General features: G+C 37.5%; 5 protein-coding genes across 8 annotated transcripts; 2 read left to right on the forward strand and 3 right to left on the reverse strand.

Moving 5' to 3' along the window:
• Window positions 1-3: 3 nt before the first annotated feature.
• Window positions 4-1,520, reverse strand: LOC103943177 (photosynthetic NDH subunit of lumenal location 3, chloroplastic-like). Of its 2 annotated transcripts, none has more exons than XM_048585326.1 (3): window positions 1,363-1,520; window positions 351-601; window positions 4-180 (listed from the first exon to the last, which is right to left on the reverse strand). In XM_048585326.1, exons 1-3 carry the CDS (start codon window positions 1,394-1,396, stop codon window positions 178-180), a joined length of 288 nt encoding a protein of 95 aa, XP_048441283.1. In that variant the 5' UTR covers window positions 1,397-1,520; the 3' UTR covers window positions 4-177. The 2 variants fall into 2 exon arrangements, with proteins under 2 accessions (XP_048441283.1, XP_009351673.1); XM_009353398.3 differs by having other exon boundaries at window positions 4-193; window positions 1,363-1,512.
• A 4,126-nt stretch (window positions 1,521-5,646) lies between these two features.
• Window positions 5,647-7,784, forward strand: LOC103943178 (gibberellin 2-beta-dioxygenase 8-like). The gene is given in 4 exon segments (XM_009353399.2): window positions 5,647-6,441; window positions 6,793-6,812; window positions 6,815-7,113; window positions 7,217-7,784. Coding segments are annotated over 4 exon segments (1,005 nt in total). The 5' UTR covers window positions 5,647-5,992; the 3' UTR covers window positions 7,454-7,784.
• A 3,224-nt stretch (window positions 7,785-11,008) lies between these two features.
• On the reverse strand, window positions 11,009-13,715 carry LOC103943179 (zinc finger CCCH domain-containing protein 40-like). Its single transcript, XM_009353400.3, is given in 5 exon segments — window positions 11,009-11,495; window positions 11,497-11,873; window positions 11,875-12,028; window positions 12,632-12,855; window positions 12,939-13,715. Coding segments are annotated over 5 exon segments (1,395 nt in total). The 5' UTR covers window positions 13,314-13,715; the 3' UTR covers window positions 11,009-11,230.
• An 86-nt stretch (window positions 13,716-13,801) lies between these two features.
• On the reverse strand, window positions 13,802-16,942 carry LOC103933132 (BUD13 homolog). 3 transcript variants are annotated; one of them, XM_009342785.3, is made up of 8 exons: window positions 16,794-16,942; window positions 15,593-16,571; window positions 15,193-15,260; window positions 15,046-15,107; window positions 14,712-14,815; window positions 14,547-14,619; window positions 14,273-14,453; window positions 13,802-14,147 (listed from the first exon to the last, which is right to left on the reverse strand). In XM_009342785.3, exons 2-8 carry the CDS (start codon window positions 16,537-16,539, stop codon window positions 14,062-14,064), a joined length of 1,521 nt encoding a protein of 506 aa, XP_009341060.2. In that variant the 5' UTR covers window positions 16,540-16,571; window positions 16,794-16,942; the 3' UTR covers window positions 13,802-14,061. The 3 variants fall into 3 exon arrangements, with proteins under 3 accessions (XP_009341060.2, XP_009341061.2, XP_009341062.2); XM_009342786.3 differs by having other exon boundaries at window positions 15,593-16,578; XM_009342787.3 differs by having other exon boundaries at window positions 15,593-16,564; window positions 16,794-16,931.
• Window positions 16,943-18,168: 1,226 nt separating this feature from the next.
• On the forward strand, window positions 18,169-19,983 carry LOC103943182 (ATP-dependent Clp protease adapter protein CLPS2, chloroplastic). Its single transcript, XM_009353404.3, has 4 exons — window positions 18,169-18,561; window positions 18,701-18,799; window positions 19,021-19,130; window positions 19,665-19,983. The coding sequence occupies exons 1-4, from the start codon at window positions 18,306-18,308 to the stop codon at window positions 19,743-19,745; spliced, it is 546 nt and encodes a 181-aa protein (XP_009351679.2). The 5' UTR covers window positions 18,169-18,305; the 3' UTR covers window positions 19,746-19,983.
• Window positions 19,984-20,057: the final 74 nt, after the last annotated feature.

Raw genomic sequence — 20,057 nt, forward strand, 5'->3', positions numbered from 1 at the left:
GACTCGAGGATAAAGCTATTTCTTTAAAGATGACATGAACTTTGTGTACAGATAATATACAGATCAGTGTTTGTAACCATCGACCGTATTATTTTTATGGCGCAAGAGCCATCACCTCCTGTAAAATGACAGCAGCCTCATTGTATCGATCTTGGGTCAACGCCAGGCTTCGAATTTTCACTGCATGATCCAACTGGAAAGCAAATACATAAACAACTAGCATACTGTCACGTGAAAAAAGCTAAATCGTACAGAAGTGCGTAATTGGTTTGAGATACCGCACAATAACATCCCCGCATGTGTTTAGGGAGGTCTAAACGCAGTTGCATACAGGTGGTTAAGTTAATTACCTCTTCAATGGAGCAAAACAGTTTGTTGGCAAGTTCAGTGAGAGCTCTCTTCTGGTCCCTTGGTGAACGAGAGATCATCTGATTAAGATCACAGTACAAGAAGGTGGATTTGAGGCGGAGATCCCTTCCCATCAATTCCCACGAGCGATCGTCGTTCGTCAGATCGTTTCCGATTGACAGTAAATCGAAAGCACACTTCTTAATCCTGCAAGCACTTCCCTTTAATTGCATGTCCACCATTTTAGCATGCCCTACACAATACAAATTATGGCATCAAGTAGAATAAATAAGAGCAAGGTTCTCCTCATGTCACAAGAAAAGCATACGCCTCAATTGAAAGTTGAAGCCTTTATGCTTAAGAGAAGGAAAAGGGGAAGTGATCCCACAATTTTTTTTTTTGCCGAACTTTAGATTGAATAAATCAGAAGAGAATCAAAGTACATAAATAACGGTCGGGAGTGCAGACGGGAAACGAGAGTGTGAAAATTTTTTACTCCCCAAACCAAACGGTGCGACTGTGACAAAACGATGACTTGTCTTAAAAAGCACTTTTGATCACAGCACAAAAACTTTCTGGGAAAAAAAAAGTGATTCTTTTACTACAATGGTAAAACTACATTCAACATCATCAGATACTAAAATTATTATTATTAATCGAATAAAAAAGGTTCAAATTCGTTTTGTTGAAAGCACTTTTGAGCTAAACCAGCAGCTGGAAATTCATAAGTTTGAACTCGGAAGCTCTCATAGAATTGCATCATGCAATTTCGAAATTTTCAAAGGAAAAAAGAATGTCGGAAAATAATAACATACATATGTAAAATAAATCAACCCCTCATCCCAGAGTATCATAAATCATACATAATTCGAAGCACCAAACCCAGAAAAATAACGAATTAAACATACAAAATTCAAAGCAACAGAGAATTAATAATAAATGAAAATTAAAATAAAAAAGAAACAAATTAAATTAGGGAAAAAAAGAGGAAGAAGAAGGAGAGGAGAGAGTTACCTGAACGGTGTTCGTGAAAACGAGGATATGTCATATATTGTTTGCCTCCTGTAGTCTGTCCTGCTTCAACAGAGAGAGACGCATAAATAATATTAATTTAATAAAACTACTTTTTGAGCAAGAAATTAAAACTAAAAAGTTTGTTTTGGTCGTGCAAAAATGTTATATAAAATATATATTTTAAGAAATAAAAGGTGGGGACTCTGGTGGTTGTGGGTTTTGTGGTAAATATCTTTTTCTTCTAAAAATAGAGTTTCGGATTAAATATTAAAATTAAAAATTGACAACAATATTTATTGAAAAATTAAATCAATGGCAACCCGTCAACTTCTCTTGCTCTCACACAATTCCATCAAGCAATTTCGAAATTTTCAAGGGAAAAGTATGAAGTTGTCCAATGTGATCTGAAGGCATTCGTCAGCAACCATCTTCAAATATTGTACAAGCTAGCACTACAATTTAGCGATATTTTTATCAATGTTTAAAAATTTGAACTTGCCTTCGATGATCAACATAATCAAATAAATTTTGGGCTAGCAAGAAAAAATTGTTATGGAATAAAAAATAGCGTAAGGTCGAATGCATTTCTCTCTCCTTTCTTCTTTGAAATAATAAAAGACTTAATTATCTAATTAGGTTTGGACCTTAAATTAAAGTTTTTTTTTTATTTTTTGAACAACCAATGTTATCTACATTAATAGAGGAGGGGATGAGATAAGCCTTACGATTGACTAATAATAATGTAGTTCAAATTCGTCTTTGGCAAAAATCGAATCCAAAATTTCTCACTTACAAATGAATGATTAGACCTTAAATTAAAGTTAGAACTCAAAGAGTGGCTTAGCTCAAATTCCTTGTTAAAGCTAGACCTTAAATTTACAGTATTTGAAACCAGTCACATGTACTAGAGTTTTTATAATTCGGGGCAACATGGTAAAAATAAGCTGGAACTTTGCATTAAGCGAACCCAATAGGCCCGGTTGTTATTAGGCGCCTAAACTTGAGGCCCGAACTACTCCATTATAATTTGTGCCCATTTGAAAATTTTCACTAAATGTGTTTTATGACTCACAGTTTTGGATTTGACAACAATACTTACATCTATTTAAAACAATGATCATCTCGATGATCAATGATGATTGTATCAAGTACTTATATTTACATAAATTATTTCTGATCATCAAATAGTGAATGTATTAAATACATGTAAGTATTGTAGTTAGTCATCACAAGTTTTTGCAAAAATTTAAATACAAATTTTTTTTGCTAGATAATTTGCGTTGTAAGGCAAATTTAATAAGAGAAATTGAGATTTGATTTTTATGATGTAAAACATAAAATAAATAATAATTACTAGCAAGACACAATTTATACTATAACAAAATAAATTATAAGATCAAAGAAAATATTGAGAAAAATATTTTATGGTGATTTATACAAAAGTGATAAAATTGTGAGATATATGTTTTTTGATGATTTTTAGAAAAGTGATAAAAATTATGAGTTATAGCTCAAAATTTTTACTCAATATTTAGACTAAAAATTAGAGATCAATAAAAATTATCGGGAAGGTTGCAAAAACACATCCAAACAAAGAAAATGAAGATTTGCTGATCATTAAGTTCCAAATCAAAGTGACAAATAAAGCTATTTGCATATCCATCAAATCCCACAAATACATTTTTTTTGTACTTTCAAATTGCATTGTTGCTTTTGGAATCAAGTGCTCAACTCTTGGACAAAGTACGAACTTTTATTTATTTTTGTCCTAATAGATAGAAGATCAACTTTCAAGTTTGAATGGCTTATTTTTCTCAGGTGTACATATATATATATATATATATATATATATATATTAAAAATGAATGATATATGGGATGAATGCTTCTTATGTCTCTTTTGCCTTCACTAACAAGTAACAACCAAATTCCCTTGGAAGAAAAATGCCAAAAACATGTTCTTCCAAGGCGAAGCCGTTTTATGAGGTTATCGTAGACAACATATGAATGCGACCAAAGCCTGCACGCATGCACATTGTTATAGTTTACTCATTTCCCACGATGTTCTTTGGGTTTTAGTCAAAGATTTATTTAATTAATTGTTTAATAAATCCATAAATCTTTGTATGTGCATCTGATAATTAAGTAGTACCAAGAAACTTAGCCGCCTAATTGATCCCCTTTGTTACTATAATTTAGTTTATGAATAAGCTGTGTGACAGTATGCATGATAAAATACAAGTTTCTGACAAGTTTTGTAAATCAAACATATAAATATTTTAGTTTGGTTTGTCTTTTAATCGAGCTAAATTAGACTTGGTTTGTTATTTTCACCCGTTAAATCCAAAGCGAGTTAATACAAACTTCTCGTGAGTTTTGTAAACCAAACATATCAATATTTTAGTTTGATTTGTTTTAATCGAGACAAATTAGACTTTGGCTTGTTACTTTCACGAGCTAAATCCAAAACAAGTAACTGTTTCGAGCTGATTTCAAACCTAGTTTGAGTTGTCTTGTGAAAAAGTAGAAGCTTCTTTCCACGAGCTTTGTGAACTAAGGATACCAATGTCCAAATTTTAATTTGTATCTTAATCAAACCCAATTAAGATTGACTTGTTTCTTTCACGAACAACTCAAATTGCTTTAAGAGATGCCCGCCTGTCAAACGAACAAAGTTGGTTGTATTTGTTGTGACGAGAGATTTGTGGACTGAATTGTGACAAAGACATGCTGGTGTACCAGCACCGGCACCACAGATACATTGTTACATCATAGTGTCGAACTTTCAGGGAGGGATGGAGTCATCTGGGCGGCAACGCGCCCTCCGTTGACCAAACTTTCTTAATTTGCTTACGTTTTTGGGCCCCACCCTAACATGTGGTTATTCAAAGTTTGAAAAGTTGGGAGGCGGCTGATGCACATGCACATGCAACATATTGCAGCAGTAAATAAATCTCGTGAGTCTCCTGCGACCCAGAAGAAAGTGAAAGTTAAAGTCCCTCATGGATTATGGATAAAGTCCCTCATGGATTATGGATCTATAATCTTGATTAATTAGTTGCTTTCTGTGGCTAGATTTAAGGAGAGGAGGTATCTAATTATTGTCATGGATTATGGATCCATAATCTTGATCATTATAAGTTTAATTAAAAGGATTATAATTATAATTATCTAAAACCGAAACCAGAGTAGTTGGAGTTCTTCTAACTCTCACCACATGCATTTGTCTTTTGCCCATATGGAGCCTATCATTGATTCTAATTGTGAAATTTCAACTCTCAATTTATACCTGCCTGCCTAATTAATATATTTATAACTATTCAAATTTCAAAGGAGAAAATATTTAAACCGAGGTAGTTAAAATCATGATTATTCCTCATGTTAGTCGGTTCCTAAGTTTCTTTACAAATAATTAATAAATGAAGTTTACAACTTGAGTACTGGTGGACAAATTATAGGAAGTTCTTTAACAGTGGAAATTAAGAAGTGCTAAGAAACTTAGGATGCCTATAACATTGTTTCTGTAGTAGTGCTTAATAGATGCTAGACTTATTCTATATGCAGTGGCAGAATTAGAATTTTATCAAAAGTGTAGGATTTTGCTCTCGGCCTATGACTGTACTTTTTATGTTCTATTGTACGTAGTTGAGGAAAAGGAAGGGGGCGCATCCTGCATTCTACGAACCAAGCTCATGAGACCTATATATTAAACTCAATAATTGAACTCATTCGTGTTTGATTCAAGTTTTTCAACCTACTGTGAGTTTAAATTCAAAGTATAAGAGTCAAATTCAAAATTTCCAACCACTGCAGAAGGCCTAATAAAGAAAGGAGATGAACATATATGATGATTATCATATTGAGAGGAGTAGTAATATACAGATAGGCCGAGAGGGTAGAACTGATATAAGGATCACCCTCGTAGAAATAAATATTCACTTACAATATAATTGTAAAACTTTGACTTTTTTGTACATATGTATTTTACTGTGATTTGGTCGAATGAAAATTAACACCTTTGAAAAAGAGGCAAGTAGTATCTTGAAGGAATTAAGTCTCTCTTAAGGACCAAAAAGAAAAGTCAAATTAGCAACTGGGGACAAGCTTAGCTAGCTTGCCATTGCCAAATCGAGAGGAATGGGTCCTATTCCATTGAGTTAAGCTTTTCATAATGTCCACAAAGTCAAAAAGATGAGTTAGGTTGGATTCATCCTCTTCATCATTTCCCCATTTTTTTTTTCAATTATTTTCAACATATAATCAGTATTCGTGTCTCTGTGTGTGTCGAGTGATGGACTTAGTCTCCCCTCAGGTCCTCACTCACCCTCTCTCAAGAACAATATCAGAGAATAAATGGTCTCCTTCTGACAATTGTCACCCCTTGAGAGCTCCCCTCTTTACCCTTCTCTCCTTTCCCACTTTTGTACTTTTCTTCTTGTTCTCTTTTGCCCTCCTCCTCCTCCTCTCTCTCTCCTCTTTCTCTCTCTAACCTTATATTGCCATATATATATATATATATATATATACACACATTTGGTGCTCCTTATTTTTCACCTTGCCACACTTCATAACCTCCTTCTCATCAATTCTTAGTCAAAACTTCAAAACCCCATTACCAAACACACACAGATATGATAGAATCAATCCCTCCTCTCCAACAACATTACAAAACCCTCGTGCGCAACCTTCACTGCCACGGCACCGAGCACGGACAAGGACCGGTCACGGAAGAATGCCAGCTACCGTTGATAGACCTCAACGGGCTGAACAGCCTCGATGAGAGGGAGAGGCTAGAATGCGCAGCAGCCATCTGCAGCGCGTCGTCGGAGTGGGGATTTTTTCAAGTTGTGAACCACGGGATAAGCCCCGAGCTACTAAAGAACATGAAGACGGAGCAGCTCAACCTGTTTGGAGCGCCCTTCGAGCAGAAGGCTACTTGCGGGCTGCTCAATAATTCGTACAGGTGGGGGACGCCGAGCGCGACTCGTCCAACTCAGTACTCCTGGTCCGAAGCTTTTCACATTCCTGTCACAAAAATCTCGGACCAAGCTTGTTATGGGGACGGTTTTAGCTCTCTCAGGTACTTCAATAATCTAATTAACGCAGAAAAGTGATTTCCACGAGCTCATTTTTTACCTTTGCACACATGTATTTATTTACTTTTTAAATTTACATCAAATAAAATAAACGAGAATAAAAGAACTTGTGCGATGTAATGTTCTGGAAGAAAATGTGTGGACTCTGACAAGGTGGTCCTTCTAAATGCAACTTGGAACTTTCAAGTTGCTTCTGGCCGAACACATCACAGTGGCCAATGCAGTATGGCATTGGCAGTACCTTTTGTCAATAATAACTCATCAAGCTTTCTTTTTTGGTAATCTTTTTGTCAATAATAACTCATCAAGCTTTCTTTTTTGGTAATCTTGTACAGGGAAGTGATGGAAGTATTTGCAGAGCAATGGCAAACCTGGCGGAATTGCTAGCCGGGATTCTAGTGAACAACCTGGGCCACCGGAAGGAAGCGCTGCAAGATATTTGTGACTCGAGCACTTGCTTTCTCCGATTGAACCGCTACCCGGCTTGTCCGATATCATCGGAGATGTTCGGCTTAGTGCCTCACACTGACAGCGATTTCCTCACAATTCTAAGCCAAGACGAAGTGGGAGGACTTCAGCTCTTGAAAGACTCCAAATGGGTTGCTGTAAAACCTAACCAAGATGTACTTATCGTTAACATCGGAGATCTTTTTCAGGTGAGAAATTAGCTCTTCAAAAACATAATCACTCAGCTCCCATTAATTTGATTAGTTTATAATAATTAAGCTGTGGTTAATAAACCCTAACTGTATAATATAGGCGTGGAGCAATGATGCGTACAAAAGTGTGGAGCACAAGGTGATGGCAAACGAGAAGAGGGAACGTTACTCAGTAGCATACTTCATGTGCCCTTCCTACGATTCTTTAATCGGGAGTTGCAGATCACAATCTTCCATCTACAGAAACTTCACTTTTCGAGATTACAGAAATCAAGTCCAGCAAGATGTTCAGAAACTTGGACACAAAGTCGGCCTTTCGAGATTCCTTCTTCGATAGCAACGACCAAGATTTTGAAATGAACTGGCACATAGCATACATCAAGTGATAGATCCCGATACATGCTACTCGGTTCATACTAGAAAACCGGCGCAGCCTGCAGCAGCAAAAATATGCAACAAACATCACAAGGACGTCGCCATATTTAGGACAATTATATTATTATATTGGATTTGTAAAAGAATATTATAAGAAGTTGATTCCATTCAATAGTCGAAAGTCAACACGTGCTGTCTTGTCTCCAAGGAAAACATCATCTTTTGTTAGTAATTTAATAGTCGTCATCCTCAAACATATTTTATTACTTCAAGTATAAAATAATAGTTATATACTTGCACCATTTTAATCTTCACTACAAAAGGAGGGAGGGAGGGAGGGAGGAGGAGATAGAGATATGGGACAATTATTGATAGTAATTTGATTATTTATTAATAAAATTTTATTATCAACAAAAAAGAATGAAAAGATTAAAATAATTATGTCAATAAATTAAAGAAAATGATCAAATAAAATTTATGGGCAATATAGTAAGTAAACACAAAATAATTTTATTTTTTTAAGCCTCATAACCAGGTAATCAAATCAATTGCCTTATTTTCTTTTTCACACCTTTCTCGCTAATAAAATAATATTTTAGTATGAACTAGTTATCCTTAAACAGTCATTAAAGATATGAAATCCAACAATAAAAATCGTTTGAAAATCGTCACCAAATAGTTAAGACCATTTTATATTTCCTATCTTTGTGAATTTTTCAAAATTTTAATAAATACATACATAGCATGTGTACAATTACTAATATAATATATATACAATTGTGTCTTGTGTACACATAGAGAAATTACATATTCATTTCTCCTCCACTTAGATATAAGGTACATAATTGTTTTGTATCTTTTAACTTTTTCACGTAAGTATCTAAAAAAGTTTTTCGGTGTAACTATTACATTATTAAGGTCAAACGTAATTATAACAATATCAAATTCATGTTTAGAGATGAAATTAATATTCAAGTCGGTGGGGAAAGAATTTGGTAAGGAAAGTGAGCCTTTTTCTTGGCCCAATCTCTCTCAAATTGCTCTGCATTCGGCTCCACTCGTGCCAACGTGAAACTTCTTACTTACTCTCCAAGTCAAGTAATATGATTCGAATCTAGCTGATATTTTGATAGAACATACGAGTCCAGAGCTAAAGACGAAGTAAAGAGATGCTGATTTGGAAAGCAACAAAAGGCCAAGTTCCAATCACACAAACTCAGAAAACACGACGGCAGCTTTTGGGGGAAATTTTCACTCACTTTTTCTAGTCGGGTTAATAATTTTGTTCAAAGTTCATCATAACACTTATTTTCTTTCACCTACCCCACACTGTGGGATTTAAGAATTCATGTAAGATTTTTAATTTCTGTTTTTCAGGGTGGAACACTATTTTTGGCCTCATTACAATATTTTTCACTTATTTTTTTAGTTTTCGCTTGAATATTCTACTTAATATATATTTGTTGCTCAATAAATCGTAAATTTGCTTCCAAATTCCTTAAAAAGGGCGAGCTTCTGGCACGCAAAATGATGCAAACACCTCACATGCATAACAAAGCGAACCAAGGCACACAAGACGAGGTGGGCCCCTACAGCAAAACAGGGCAAACTCTCGGGTGCTTAGAAAACGAGTTGGGCTTCTTGCATGAAAAAACATACTTTGAAGAACATGAATATGATAGTTTGTTGTAGTGGTAAAAGAAATAAAAAAAATTAACAAAAATGATTCAAATTCTTGAGGGTACTAGAAAGTCACGTGAATTCAACCATTTTTGTACATTTTAACATCTCTAATTAAAAAATAAATAATAAATAAAAAAACATTCATTTTAACATCTCTATATTTTTCACTTATTTATTTACTTTTCGGCTTAAAATATTCCACTAAATATGCATCTATTGCTGAATAAATTGTAAATTCGCTTCTAAATACATTATAAAGATTTTCTTAATGCTAAAGGAAAATATTTCAAGAAAATAAAAAAATTTGCATTTTTTACAAAAAAATGTGGATTAACACTCACGAGTTTCAGTCAGATTTGCAAATTCGTACATAAATCACCGTTCAATCTACTTATTTTCACCTTTGCCTCACTTATTTTTTAAGTTTTTGGCTTAAATGTTCTACTAAACATACATTTGTTGCTCAATAAACTGTAAAACTTCTTCCAAGTTCCTTAAAAAGTTTAAATTAATGCTCAGGAAAAACATTTTGCGAAAATAAAAAACTTGCATTTTTGTCAAAAAACATGGCTTTTAGGTGGCTTGACACATGCAAAATGAGGCAAACTCAGCTCACGCAGAATGAGAGGAATCATGGCCCCCAAAACAAGGTGGGCTCCGTTCATAGAAATCAGGGCAAGCTTTTTGCATACAAAATGAGGCGAGCTCCGCGCACAGAAGGGATACATCACACAATTTGAGACCAGTCCTCTGCAGGAAAAACGAGGTTGGCTATATGCACGTTAGATGACGCGAGCTCCTTGGACGCAAAAAGGGCGGGCTTTTGACATGGAAAACGATGCGGACACCTCACATGCATAATGAGACGAACCAAGGCACACAAGACGAGGCGGGCCCCTCGCACGCAGAGCTGAATGAAGTCCCACGTGCCCAGAAAACAAGTCGGGCTCCATGCACGAAAAAATATATTTTGAAGAACATGAATACGATAGTTTGTTTTAGTAGTAAGAGAAATAAAAGAAATTTTTTACATAAATAGTTCAAATTCTTGAGGGTGCCAGAACATTTCTTCCCTTAAGTGTAAAACTTCAGTTGAGGATTAAAAAGAACTTTATAAGGCATTTAGAAACGATTTTACGATTTATTGAGCAACAAATATGTATCAGTAGAATATTGAAAACTACAAAAATAGTGAAAAATATAGTTGTGAGGCTCCAAACATTGTAAAAAACCAGTCCCACCCTTCAGAATACCAATGGAAAGTCTTACATTAATTTTCAAAACTTAATGGTGATGCGAAGTTGAAAATAAATAGATTGAACGATAATATATATATGAATTTGCAAATCAACTAAAAACCATGAGTGCTAGCATGTTTATTTGTCAAAAAAAATGGAAATTTTTATTTTCGCGAATTATTTTCTGTAAACATTAAAAAAAGCTTTATAAGGCATTTAAGAGCAATTTTATTATTTATTAAGCAACAAATAAATATGTAGTAAACTATTTAAGCTGAAAACTAAAATAATATGTAAAAAAATATAATAGGGACGTCCAAAACATTGTTAAAATGGGGGTTCCACCAACAAAAATATCAACGAAAAATCGTACCATAATTTTCAAAACTTCACGTTGAGGCGAAGGTGAAAAATAGATAAATTAAACAACAATTTATGTATGAATTTGCAAAACCTACTAAAAACTTTGAGTGCAAACCCACATTTTTGGTCAAAAATGGAATTTTTTTCTTTTTGCAAATAGAAAATGATGCGATCGTTATTCCCCAGCAAGAGTTAAATAATAAATATAAGAACCATGCCCTTCAATTTTAAGGTAAGAGAAAATCACCTCCTCGGCGCTAATCACTAAATATCAACATACTGTTAAGGTATATTTGGTAGCTCATAGCTGTAATATTCAACCAACAATTGCATCAAGATTTGGGATATCACAAAGTCACCCATTAAGAAAGATCCACAGAAGGCAGATTATTTTACTGAATTCAGTATGCAACGCCAGCTCAAGTCTAACTAACAAGTTCACAGAACAAAACGATTTAGGTTTCAACAGTTGAACCAGACTCAGATGGTGTTGCAGAATGCTGGCGCTGTTGGTCCATCGGTAACGATGGTGGCGGAGGCACTGCATCATGATCCTGCGAGTAAGGTTGTGGTGGAGCCGGCATATACCCATACGGAGGAGGATAAAATTGTTGATGATATTGACCTTGCGGTGGAGCCGCAGTTTGAAATGTATAATGCTGCTGCCTATCGAAATTGGCATTCTTCTCGCCCGACCCTGCAGGACACACTGGGGATCCTGTCCTGGGACGGGATGAGGGCACCCATCCTTTGAGGATCCATCGAAGGATAAAATGTTCTCTCCTGGGAGGGTGGAGGTGGGATGTTGTAGAAGTGCACTGGAGCATATTGGTCCTGTTGTAATTGGTTGTGCTGTTGAGATATGACTGCTCGAGGCAACAATCCACCATGAGCTAACGCCTGCTGCGTAGCTCCATTTGCGCCCTCAGGTTCCTCTCTTGGTGCTTGGGGCCTTCCCCAGAGTAACTTCAATCTCAAACCCTTTACTACCAGTTTACTATAGAGTTCTTCAGCCGCCTTTTCTGCGCCTTCTCTCGTCGTGTATGTTACAAACGCACACGCTTTTTGGAGAACCATCCTTATGGATTCTATTTCACCAGTGAGCGTAAAAATGATCCCTCAAATCCTGCTCAGATATTCTCGCATCAATCCCGCCCACATATAGCGTTCTAATGCTCTCATCCTCTGGTGGTTCCAGAGAGGGCATCTCTCCAGCCTTGTTAAGCAGCTTCATTGCTACTGGATCATTGACTCTGCAGATATGTACGTAAGATAAGAAATGAGCATCATAATTCACAAGAATCACAACATAAACTTCAAAAATCCATCAAACAATTTCCTCTCATAGCTAACAAAAATGAGAAATTCAGTATGAGCTAACAATTGATCCAAAAACATTAACGACATGTTTCCTTGCCACGATTAAGTACAAGAATAAAGAGAATCATTGGAATTACTGACTTTCCCACGTTTACTAACACCCTAAGAATAAAAAATATATGACTTCCGCCATAAAACTGTTAATCAAATACTCAAAACCAGAAACAGGATCAAATAGTCGGGTAGTTGATCCGACTTCCATACCTTACTTCCCTTTCCCAAGTTGCCCCGCAAAAATTCTATCATGCTCCTGAGTATTCAACATTCGGGGGTTTTAACCGTTACATCATTGTAAGTTTGACCACAGATCTAACTACCAAAAAATCCGAAGTACAGAATACTCCGAAGCATATTCTAAAATCTCAATTTTCCCGTTTCTAATAAGTAACCATGCCATAAACAACAGAAACAATGATCACCAACAAACATATACAGAAACTTTTAATATGTAGTCATGTATGTTATGAAAAACATACCCGTAATAACGGTCTTTGATGTTCTGTTGTGACAATTCCCCGGTAACTGGCATCTCGTGCCGGTAAGGGCACTCGGCACCTCTCGTGCACTCACCCCGAATGTAGAAACTGCAGACATGAGCTCGGTTCCTCTTGTAATACGGCTCCGTCCTCTGAAGCTTCAGGATTGTGTCGTTCGGCCGCACCTTCCCGTACGAAGACTCGTAATCTATGCCAGCCCTAGCCTGCACCACATTCCCCTAAATCAAAATCAAATAAAAAATGGGCACAGTGGGGGAGAGAGAGAGAGAATTAAAGTTACACATACCCTTCGATCGTGCTCCTCGGCGAAGAACTCGCGATTGACGTCGCTTCTAGGGATGGAATCGTTGGAATCAATGGCGAGAGCAGAGTCTCGAACCTGAACCGGCAAGCCGTATTCGAGATCCAAGAGGCATACTTGGCAAACGTTTTTCAACTTGCAGCAAGTCTGGCAAATCTCCGTCTTCTTGTACCGGGCGTCGCGGCCGGGCCTCCACCGGAACACCGTGAAAGGGCGGCTGCAAATCTTGCACTCCATGTCGTATTCGGCTCTTGTCATCCGGATGTAGGGGTTGTCGCCGAGGCATGATTCGCAGATGATGGGAAAGTCCGATCGTTCCCAACCGTCCGCCTCCGGATTTCTCAGCAGCCTGTGCGCCATATGACCCAGCGGCAGTTGCACTCGAACAGAAATAAATTGGGATTTTCCCACAATCCTTTTCAAATTCTTGGTTTTATATCATTCATTGGATTGGGCCTCCTAGAATTTGGTCGGCCCACCCGAAAACGAGTTACGTGTTGGACCAGACCTTCCAAATTCTTCCAGAATCCGCCAGAAGCGAGAAGTCTTCGATTTTATATCGTTCTTATTTCACCTCTCTGAGAATTTCCTCCCTTTTGGTGGATTTGATGGATTTGAGTCCAGGAGTTGGACTTGTATCAGTACCTGTGCAGGCCTTGTTCTATTCGGACAAAAGAAGACTTAACATTGGGCCTAGAATTTCGACCGAGAAAAGGCCCAGGTCCAATTCAAGAAATAGTGCAAAAATCTTACAGCTCTAGCAGAACGATAAAAAAAAAAAATAGAAAAAAGAAAAACGCTCATCAAAAGTCTGAACCCTAAAGCCTAAAATTACTCTGATATCAATCTACTTTTTATCTTTTTCAATCTTATATTATTTGCAAGGGAAACCAAACCCAACCATCATGGCTGGTGAGAAACATTGTCTATAGCGGCAAAAAACACAAACGATATCAGCTGCAGGAGTGTACAGAATTCCCACCGCGGTCTTAGCAAGAGGAACATCAGACTAGTATATAGTAACATTCATCGATAACAATTAGTACGATAGCAGATCTGTCATGGCTGTCCAAAGATGCAAGTACATGGATTCCTTACTTGGTACAAGTCACATATCCGCCACAGACCAAAGATAAGCTTCTGCCTCCGTGGCTTGTTTCTCGTTCTTCCTTTTGAACATTCCCTTCTCAAATCCTGCACGACACAGAAGGTACTGATTAGTAAATCCTGAAATAATCATCCACATGTTTTGCCCTCGGTGTATCATGCAATAGACTAAAAGAAAGAACACAAATGCAGAATGAGAAAAGAGAACCCACCGTTACTGCGATCAACTCCATCCCAATGTCTTCCTGGTCTTATACCGTATCGATTTGGTGCAGCATCCAATCCTCTTTTTAACCAGCTGTGAACAGGAATATCCTGGGGAATAATGAATCCAGATTCCTTCATTTTCTCATCATCCCCCAAGTTAGAGAGAACTGGCTCGGAATGCTTTTTCTACAGCATGACAGTAAAGCAAATGTCAAACTCAAAACCAGTACTAATTTCCATAATTCTATACCCTACTACATAGCGAACCTAACTTATTACCTTTACCAAATGTGCCATGGGATCGCCCCACCTTGTTCTCTCCTTCAATATTTTGTCGAGTTCAGGATCATCTCTGCAAACAGAAGATAAAATGTGAAAACACAATAAGCATAAGGGATAGTCTTTATTAAAGAGAAAGATAACTTGGACTTCTCTAACATTTACCTAGTCCGTGCAAAAGGCTTATCCTTCTCAAGTTCTAATTCCTCCAGCTTACTTTCAGCTTCTCGCTTTTGGGCCAAGCCTTTGCCCCATTCCAACTTTATCTCCTGATACAAATACAGGCAAAATGACCATAAGTACTCTATTCAAAAAGCACAATAAATAATAAAATACAAACTTCATGTTTCCATGGTGACTAAACTTAGAATAGAACCATAAGACAATTCAAAACATCCCGCAGAGTATGAAGCTAATAAATGTTTAGTTCTATACTGCGGTTATCATCACAGCATATAATTGATTATAAATATGACCCATTTGCTATGTTCCAGCATACCTTTGGTTTTTCATCTATTTTCCTTTGCGATTTCAAAAGCTCCTCCTTCGAAATGCGTTCCCCTGCACGTTGGTGTGTGAGACCCGGATAAAACACACAAAAGTCATATATATAACTATAAGAGGAAAAAATACAACTTCAGCTCACCTGTTTTCTTGTCACGATATATAGGTACTGCCTCTCTCCCACTTACAGAAGGATCCATCCGTTGAAATCTACAGAAAACGGTATTTTGTAAGTCAGACATTATTTATCAGTCAAATTACTATTCTGAAGTACATAAACAAATCATTGGTGACCAAAATTTATGAAAATCCATATAGCCACCGTACAACAGCACGCACATAAAAGACACCATCAGACCACAAGGGGAAAAACCGACAGTTAAGTTTCATTGAAAGCACAAAACAACCTCTAGCAAAAAGTAAAAATAGAATGAAATCCCTCTACTTGATTTTGAAACCAAGTTAGCTGAATGAAAGATATGCACATTACTTATTCATCGTGATGCATTGGCATATATATATTGGTTAAAACAGGCACACACCTTAACCACTCATCCTTCTTCGTTTTATTGATCTCGTCACTAATCTCTCGGCCAGAGATCAGACCAACTTTTGCTTGCTCTTTCCGAGGGTGCGGAGTAACTTGCTTTTTATTCCTTGGTGGGGAAAGATCACCATCAACATCCTTCCTGCTTTTCCTTGGTGGGGAAAGATCAGTATCAACATCCCTCCTGCTATTCCTTGGTGGAGAAAGATCAGCATCAACATTGTTCCTACTTTTCCTCGGTGGAGAAAGATCAGCATCAACATTGTTCCTACTTTTCCTCGGTGGAGAAAGATCTGCATCAGCGTACTTCCTGCCCTTCCTTGGTGGAGACAGATCTTCATTACTATCCTTCTTGCTCTTCCTTGGTGGAGATAGATCTGCATCAACATCCTGCCTCCTTTTCCTTGGGGGTGAAAGGTCTGATCCAGGACGAGGAGGCAAGTACTCGTGGTTCGTTTCAGGCTCGGGTGACGGGGTGTGGTGGCGCTTCCGTCTCTGCCGTGGAGATGACAAGTCAGCATCTTCCCTCCTATTTTCCGGAAACATTGGTTCACTCGGAACCAAACTCCTCTCCCTACGAGGTGGAGATAAATCAGAGTTTGACTGCTTAGGAGGAGAGTCTCCAACTGTAACCCAACCGCTTCCATCTTCGGATATGGAATTAAAGGGACGTCTGGCCCTCAATTGTTGAAGTCGCTTCATCCTCTTAATCTCAATGTCCTCATCAACTACGGGTTTGTCTTCATCCGATGAATTGTCACCATTATCTTCCTCAACATTCACCGGCTTCTGCCAAACAGGATCTTCATCAACCACTAAAACGCCCATTGGCTCCGCCTTGGTTTTCTGCTTCTTGTTCTTCTTCTTTTTCTTCTTATCCTCTTCATTATTCACTTCATACCGTTTCAAATACTCTTTCAAAGATTTACTCGAAGACGCCATAGCTCATTCAACAGTCTTCACCTTCCTAAACCCTAACAACTGTAAATTTGATTAATACAAAATTCTTGAGGCGATTAATTTTGATTGTAAATTTGGTTAATATACCTAGCTCTAAGCGTCTTGCATAAATAAAAACCCTAACTATGTAATAGTAACAATGATAAACAAATTTTGCATACTTCGATTCCTGTTTGGTTGCCGAGAAAACAGTAAGAAAAGGAGAATTGAAAGAAGAAAATTGAAAAGGAACGTACCGCTAACAGGTCGACGAAGACGGCGAGAAGAGAGAAATCGAGACGGGTGGGGGTTGGCGGTTCGACGTTGGGGTCGTGTGCGACTGCGAGTAGCCGTCGAGTCCGGGAAGTGCGAACCTCCGAATCGAGGAGGAATTTGATTAGCATTATAGCCAGTGATTAATTGTGGGCCGGATATTTAAAATTGGGCTCAGATTTAAGGGGTTGGGCTCAACTGGACTCAGACTATGTTCGAGGCCCAAAAGAAAGACTGTAATATCAGGCTTGGAAATTTGGACTGGACTTATCTTAATGCCGATCCCGGGTCGATCCAAAAGAAGTTCTATTAAAAATGTCTTTTTTCTTCTTTTATATATATATATTTTTTTTTTTGGGTGGGTTGAAGGTGAAACAATAGTAGCTTATTAAAGAATAAAGAGAACAATTATTTGATTTATTCTTTAAGATTTTGTTTTTAATTTATGCCAGTTAACTTTTGATCCAACTAACCAACTTTTTTATTTTAAAATAATTTTGTGAACAAACGATAATGTAACCACGAGATAGGCAGTCCAGTGGTAAAGGGCGGATTGTGAGGCTTCGTTCCAACTAAAAATTGGACTGGCTCCCGGAGCAGATTCACACCAAACTTGTGGTCAGGGGAGGCTAAATGCCTATGTGAATATTCCCGGCCCCTAGAAGGATGGATTCACACCAGATTTGTGGCCAGGGGACACCAGACTTGTGGTCATGGGAAGCTAAAATGCCTCTGTAAGTGTAAATCTTTCAGGCCCCCCCGGTCCCATAAGTAATTGATAACCGTGACTTGCCACCAGTTATCCCTCTTTAAAAAAAAAACGATACTATTAAATAATTAAATTGTTAATTTAAAAAAAAATTATGAAATCATACCAAACGTAATTGATTTACGTCACGGTAAATTAATATGTGAAACTCATATCTCACTAAATAATTATATTCTTTATAGCAAATTGTCACATCTCCAAAAGATTAAGAGCATGGTTTTTTATCGCATCCGCGGAACCTATAATATTTAGCCTCGCAATCGTATTGCAAATCAAGAGAGAATTCAGAACAGTGGATTAAGGGGAAGCATCTAGAGAATTCTGGAAAAAAATAAAGAATCTGTCGATGCAAATGAATACAGGACACTCATTTCCAATAATATTACAGACCTTAAAAAACAAAAATAATTTCCAGCTAAAAAAGGAGGACCATGATTAAATCAGCCACACGACAATTATTATTATATAAAAGAAAAAAGAAAAAAGAGAGTTTAATTTGGGTTAAGATCAGCCGTCCATTAGTCATCCACCTGAAGCGTCACCGACTACTGTTCCTGCATCCTATAAAAGCAATCAAAACCCTGCAATCATTTTTTTGTGAGAATTTGGAAATATTCTCTCCCTGATTTCCTTCTTTCTTCTGAGTTTTTGTGCGTTCTTCTAATCTTACCATGCTCATTTGCTCAAGCTACCACCGCCGGAGACTACTCATACTAGACTAGTAGAAATGAGCATGGCTGTTATAGGAACAGCTACGGCCTCGTCGTGTTGCCTGACCAAGATGATCGGATTCGCTCCTCTGTCAGCTCCGCCGCGCAGTTGTTGTAAGGTTTTGGCTGTCAAGGAAGGCCCAGAAAGACGGGGAGGTAGTCGCGTGGCTGTGACGGCCAGGTTTGGGTCTTCCAAGAGCGGTGGCGCCGGAGTTTTGGAGCGCCCCAAGTTTGACCAATCCGGATTTGATCCTGCCACCCAACTTCAACAAGGTACGGTGCCTTCTTTTACCATGTATCCCTCCTTTTTCGCATCTGGGATTTTAGTTTCGCGAATTTGGCTATTTGATATGAAAATTGGAAGAAAAAAAATTGATGTTGAATTCCCATTTGTGTAATGTTGGAATTTCAGGAGGAGATATTGGACGATCAAAGGACAAGAGAGGTGTTGGTAGCGGAGATAGTTACAGAGTTTTGCTGATTGATGATGTTCGCCACACCGAAAAATTAGGTAAATTGTTCATACACCTCTATCTGACGGAAGACTTGATCCAAAAAACCTGGCTCAGTAACGTTCTAGGATTCATACAGCCAACCCTACCTTGTGGAAAGCCAGCAGTCGATTCGTTGTTAGAAATGAAATGACCATCAACCTATGCCTATGCCTATGCTATGCCGAAATATGAAATTGTTAGTTCAACTAAACCAAATTTCCTGTTTTATCTTTTGTAGTTGCAAAGGTGTTGCTCCAAGTTGTTCCATCTGTTACACCTGACGTTGCAAGAGGATTATTTCACAAATCGAGGGAAGATGGTGTCGCGGTTGTTATCGTTACAGTGAAGGTAAATTCTCTATGGTTAGCATACAGCTTTGCACATGTAGAAATCTTCGGTCAAATTTGTTTTAATCTTGATGTCCACTGTTAGTTTCTTTTGGGTTCTTAGAGCTTCTCTTGTGCAATGTATTTTGTCCGGAAGAAAAAAATCGCTGAGTGTAGCCAAGAGATGCTCTTAAACCCCATATAAATGTTAAAGTCTTGTGATTAGAAATGGTGTGTGCATCGGATTTAAAATAGATAGGTTGTCGTTGGTTGTTTTTCAAGCGAGTCCTTCAATGTAAATCTTTAAGGAGATTATCACTGGTTTAATGTACTCTGCCTGCCCGGCATACTTCGCCACTTATTACCTTATAGAAGCATGCTATCTAGTTGGCTGCAATGAGTATATACTATAAGATTAAAAACTAGGTTCTACTTGTTCGCTCACCGCAGTGCGACCACCTTGTTTTTCTATGCTTCGTGTTCGGAAGATAACTTGTTAAATTGTTGGAATTACTTGATTATTGTGTTTACGGCAGTACTCTATTTGGGTTGTCAGGAACATGCAGAATTTTACTCCCAGATGATGATTCGTGGCGGGTTACGATCAACAATAGAACCGGATTCAAGTAATCTGTGAAGCCGTCAACAAAAGATCCGGCATTTGCAATGGTTTACAGTTGCATTTGTAAAAGTGATCTTCTAATTTTGGATTTACACTACGCGTGCGGAGATAATTTTGTAAGGGGACGAGAGAGATGTCAAGTAGTTGAATATGTAGAATTGTATTTTTGAAACTTATTTTGTAGCGGGAGCCTTCTTTTCATATCAATTCGTTAAATTTGGCTAGGATAATGAAAACATATCAACTTATTCATATGTTTCTCGCATCCACGGGATTTAGTAGCAGCACAAATATTTTGAAAACGGTGGTGCGATAATTAACGACTTT

Source organism: the organism of the source record quoted next, unplaced genomic scaffold (genome assembly GCF_019419815.1).
Source record: "Pyrus x bretschneideri cultivar Hongxiangsu unplaced genomic scaffold, Pyrus_bretschneideri_v1 Contig22, whole genome shotgun sequence".
NCBI lineage: Eukaryota > Viridiplantae > Streptophyta > Magnoliopsida > Rosales > Rosaceae > Pyrus > Pyrus x bretschneideri.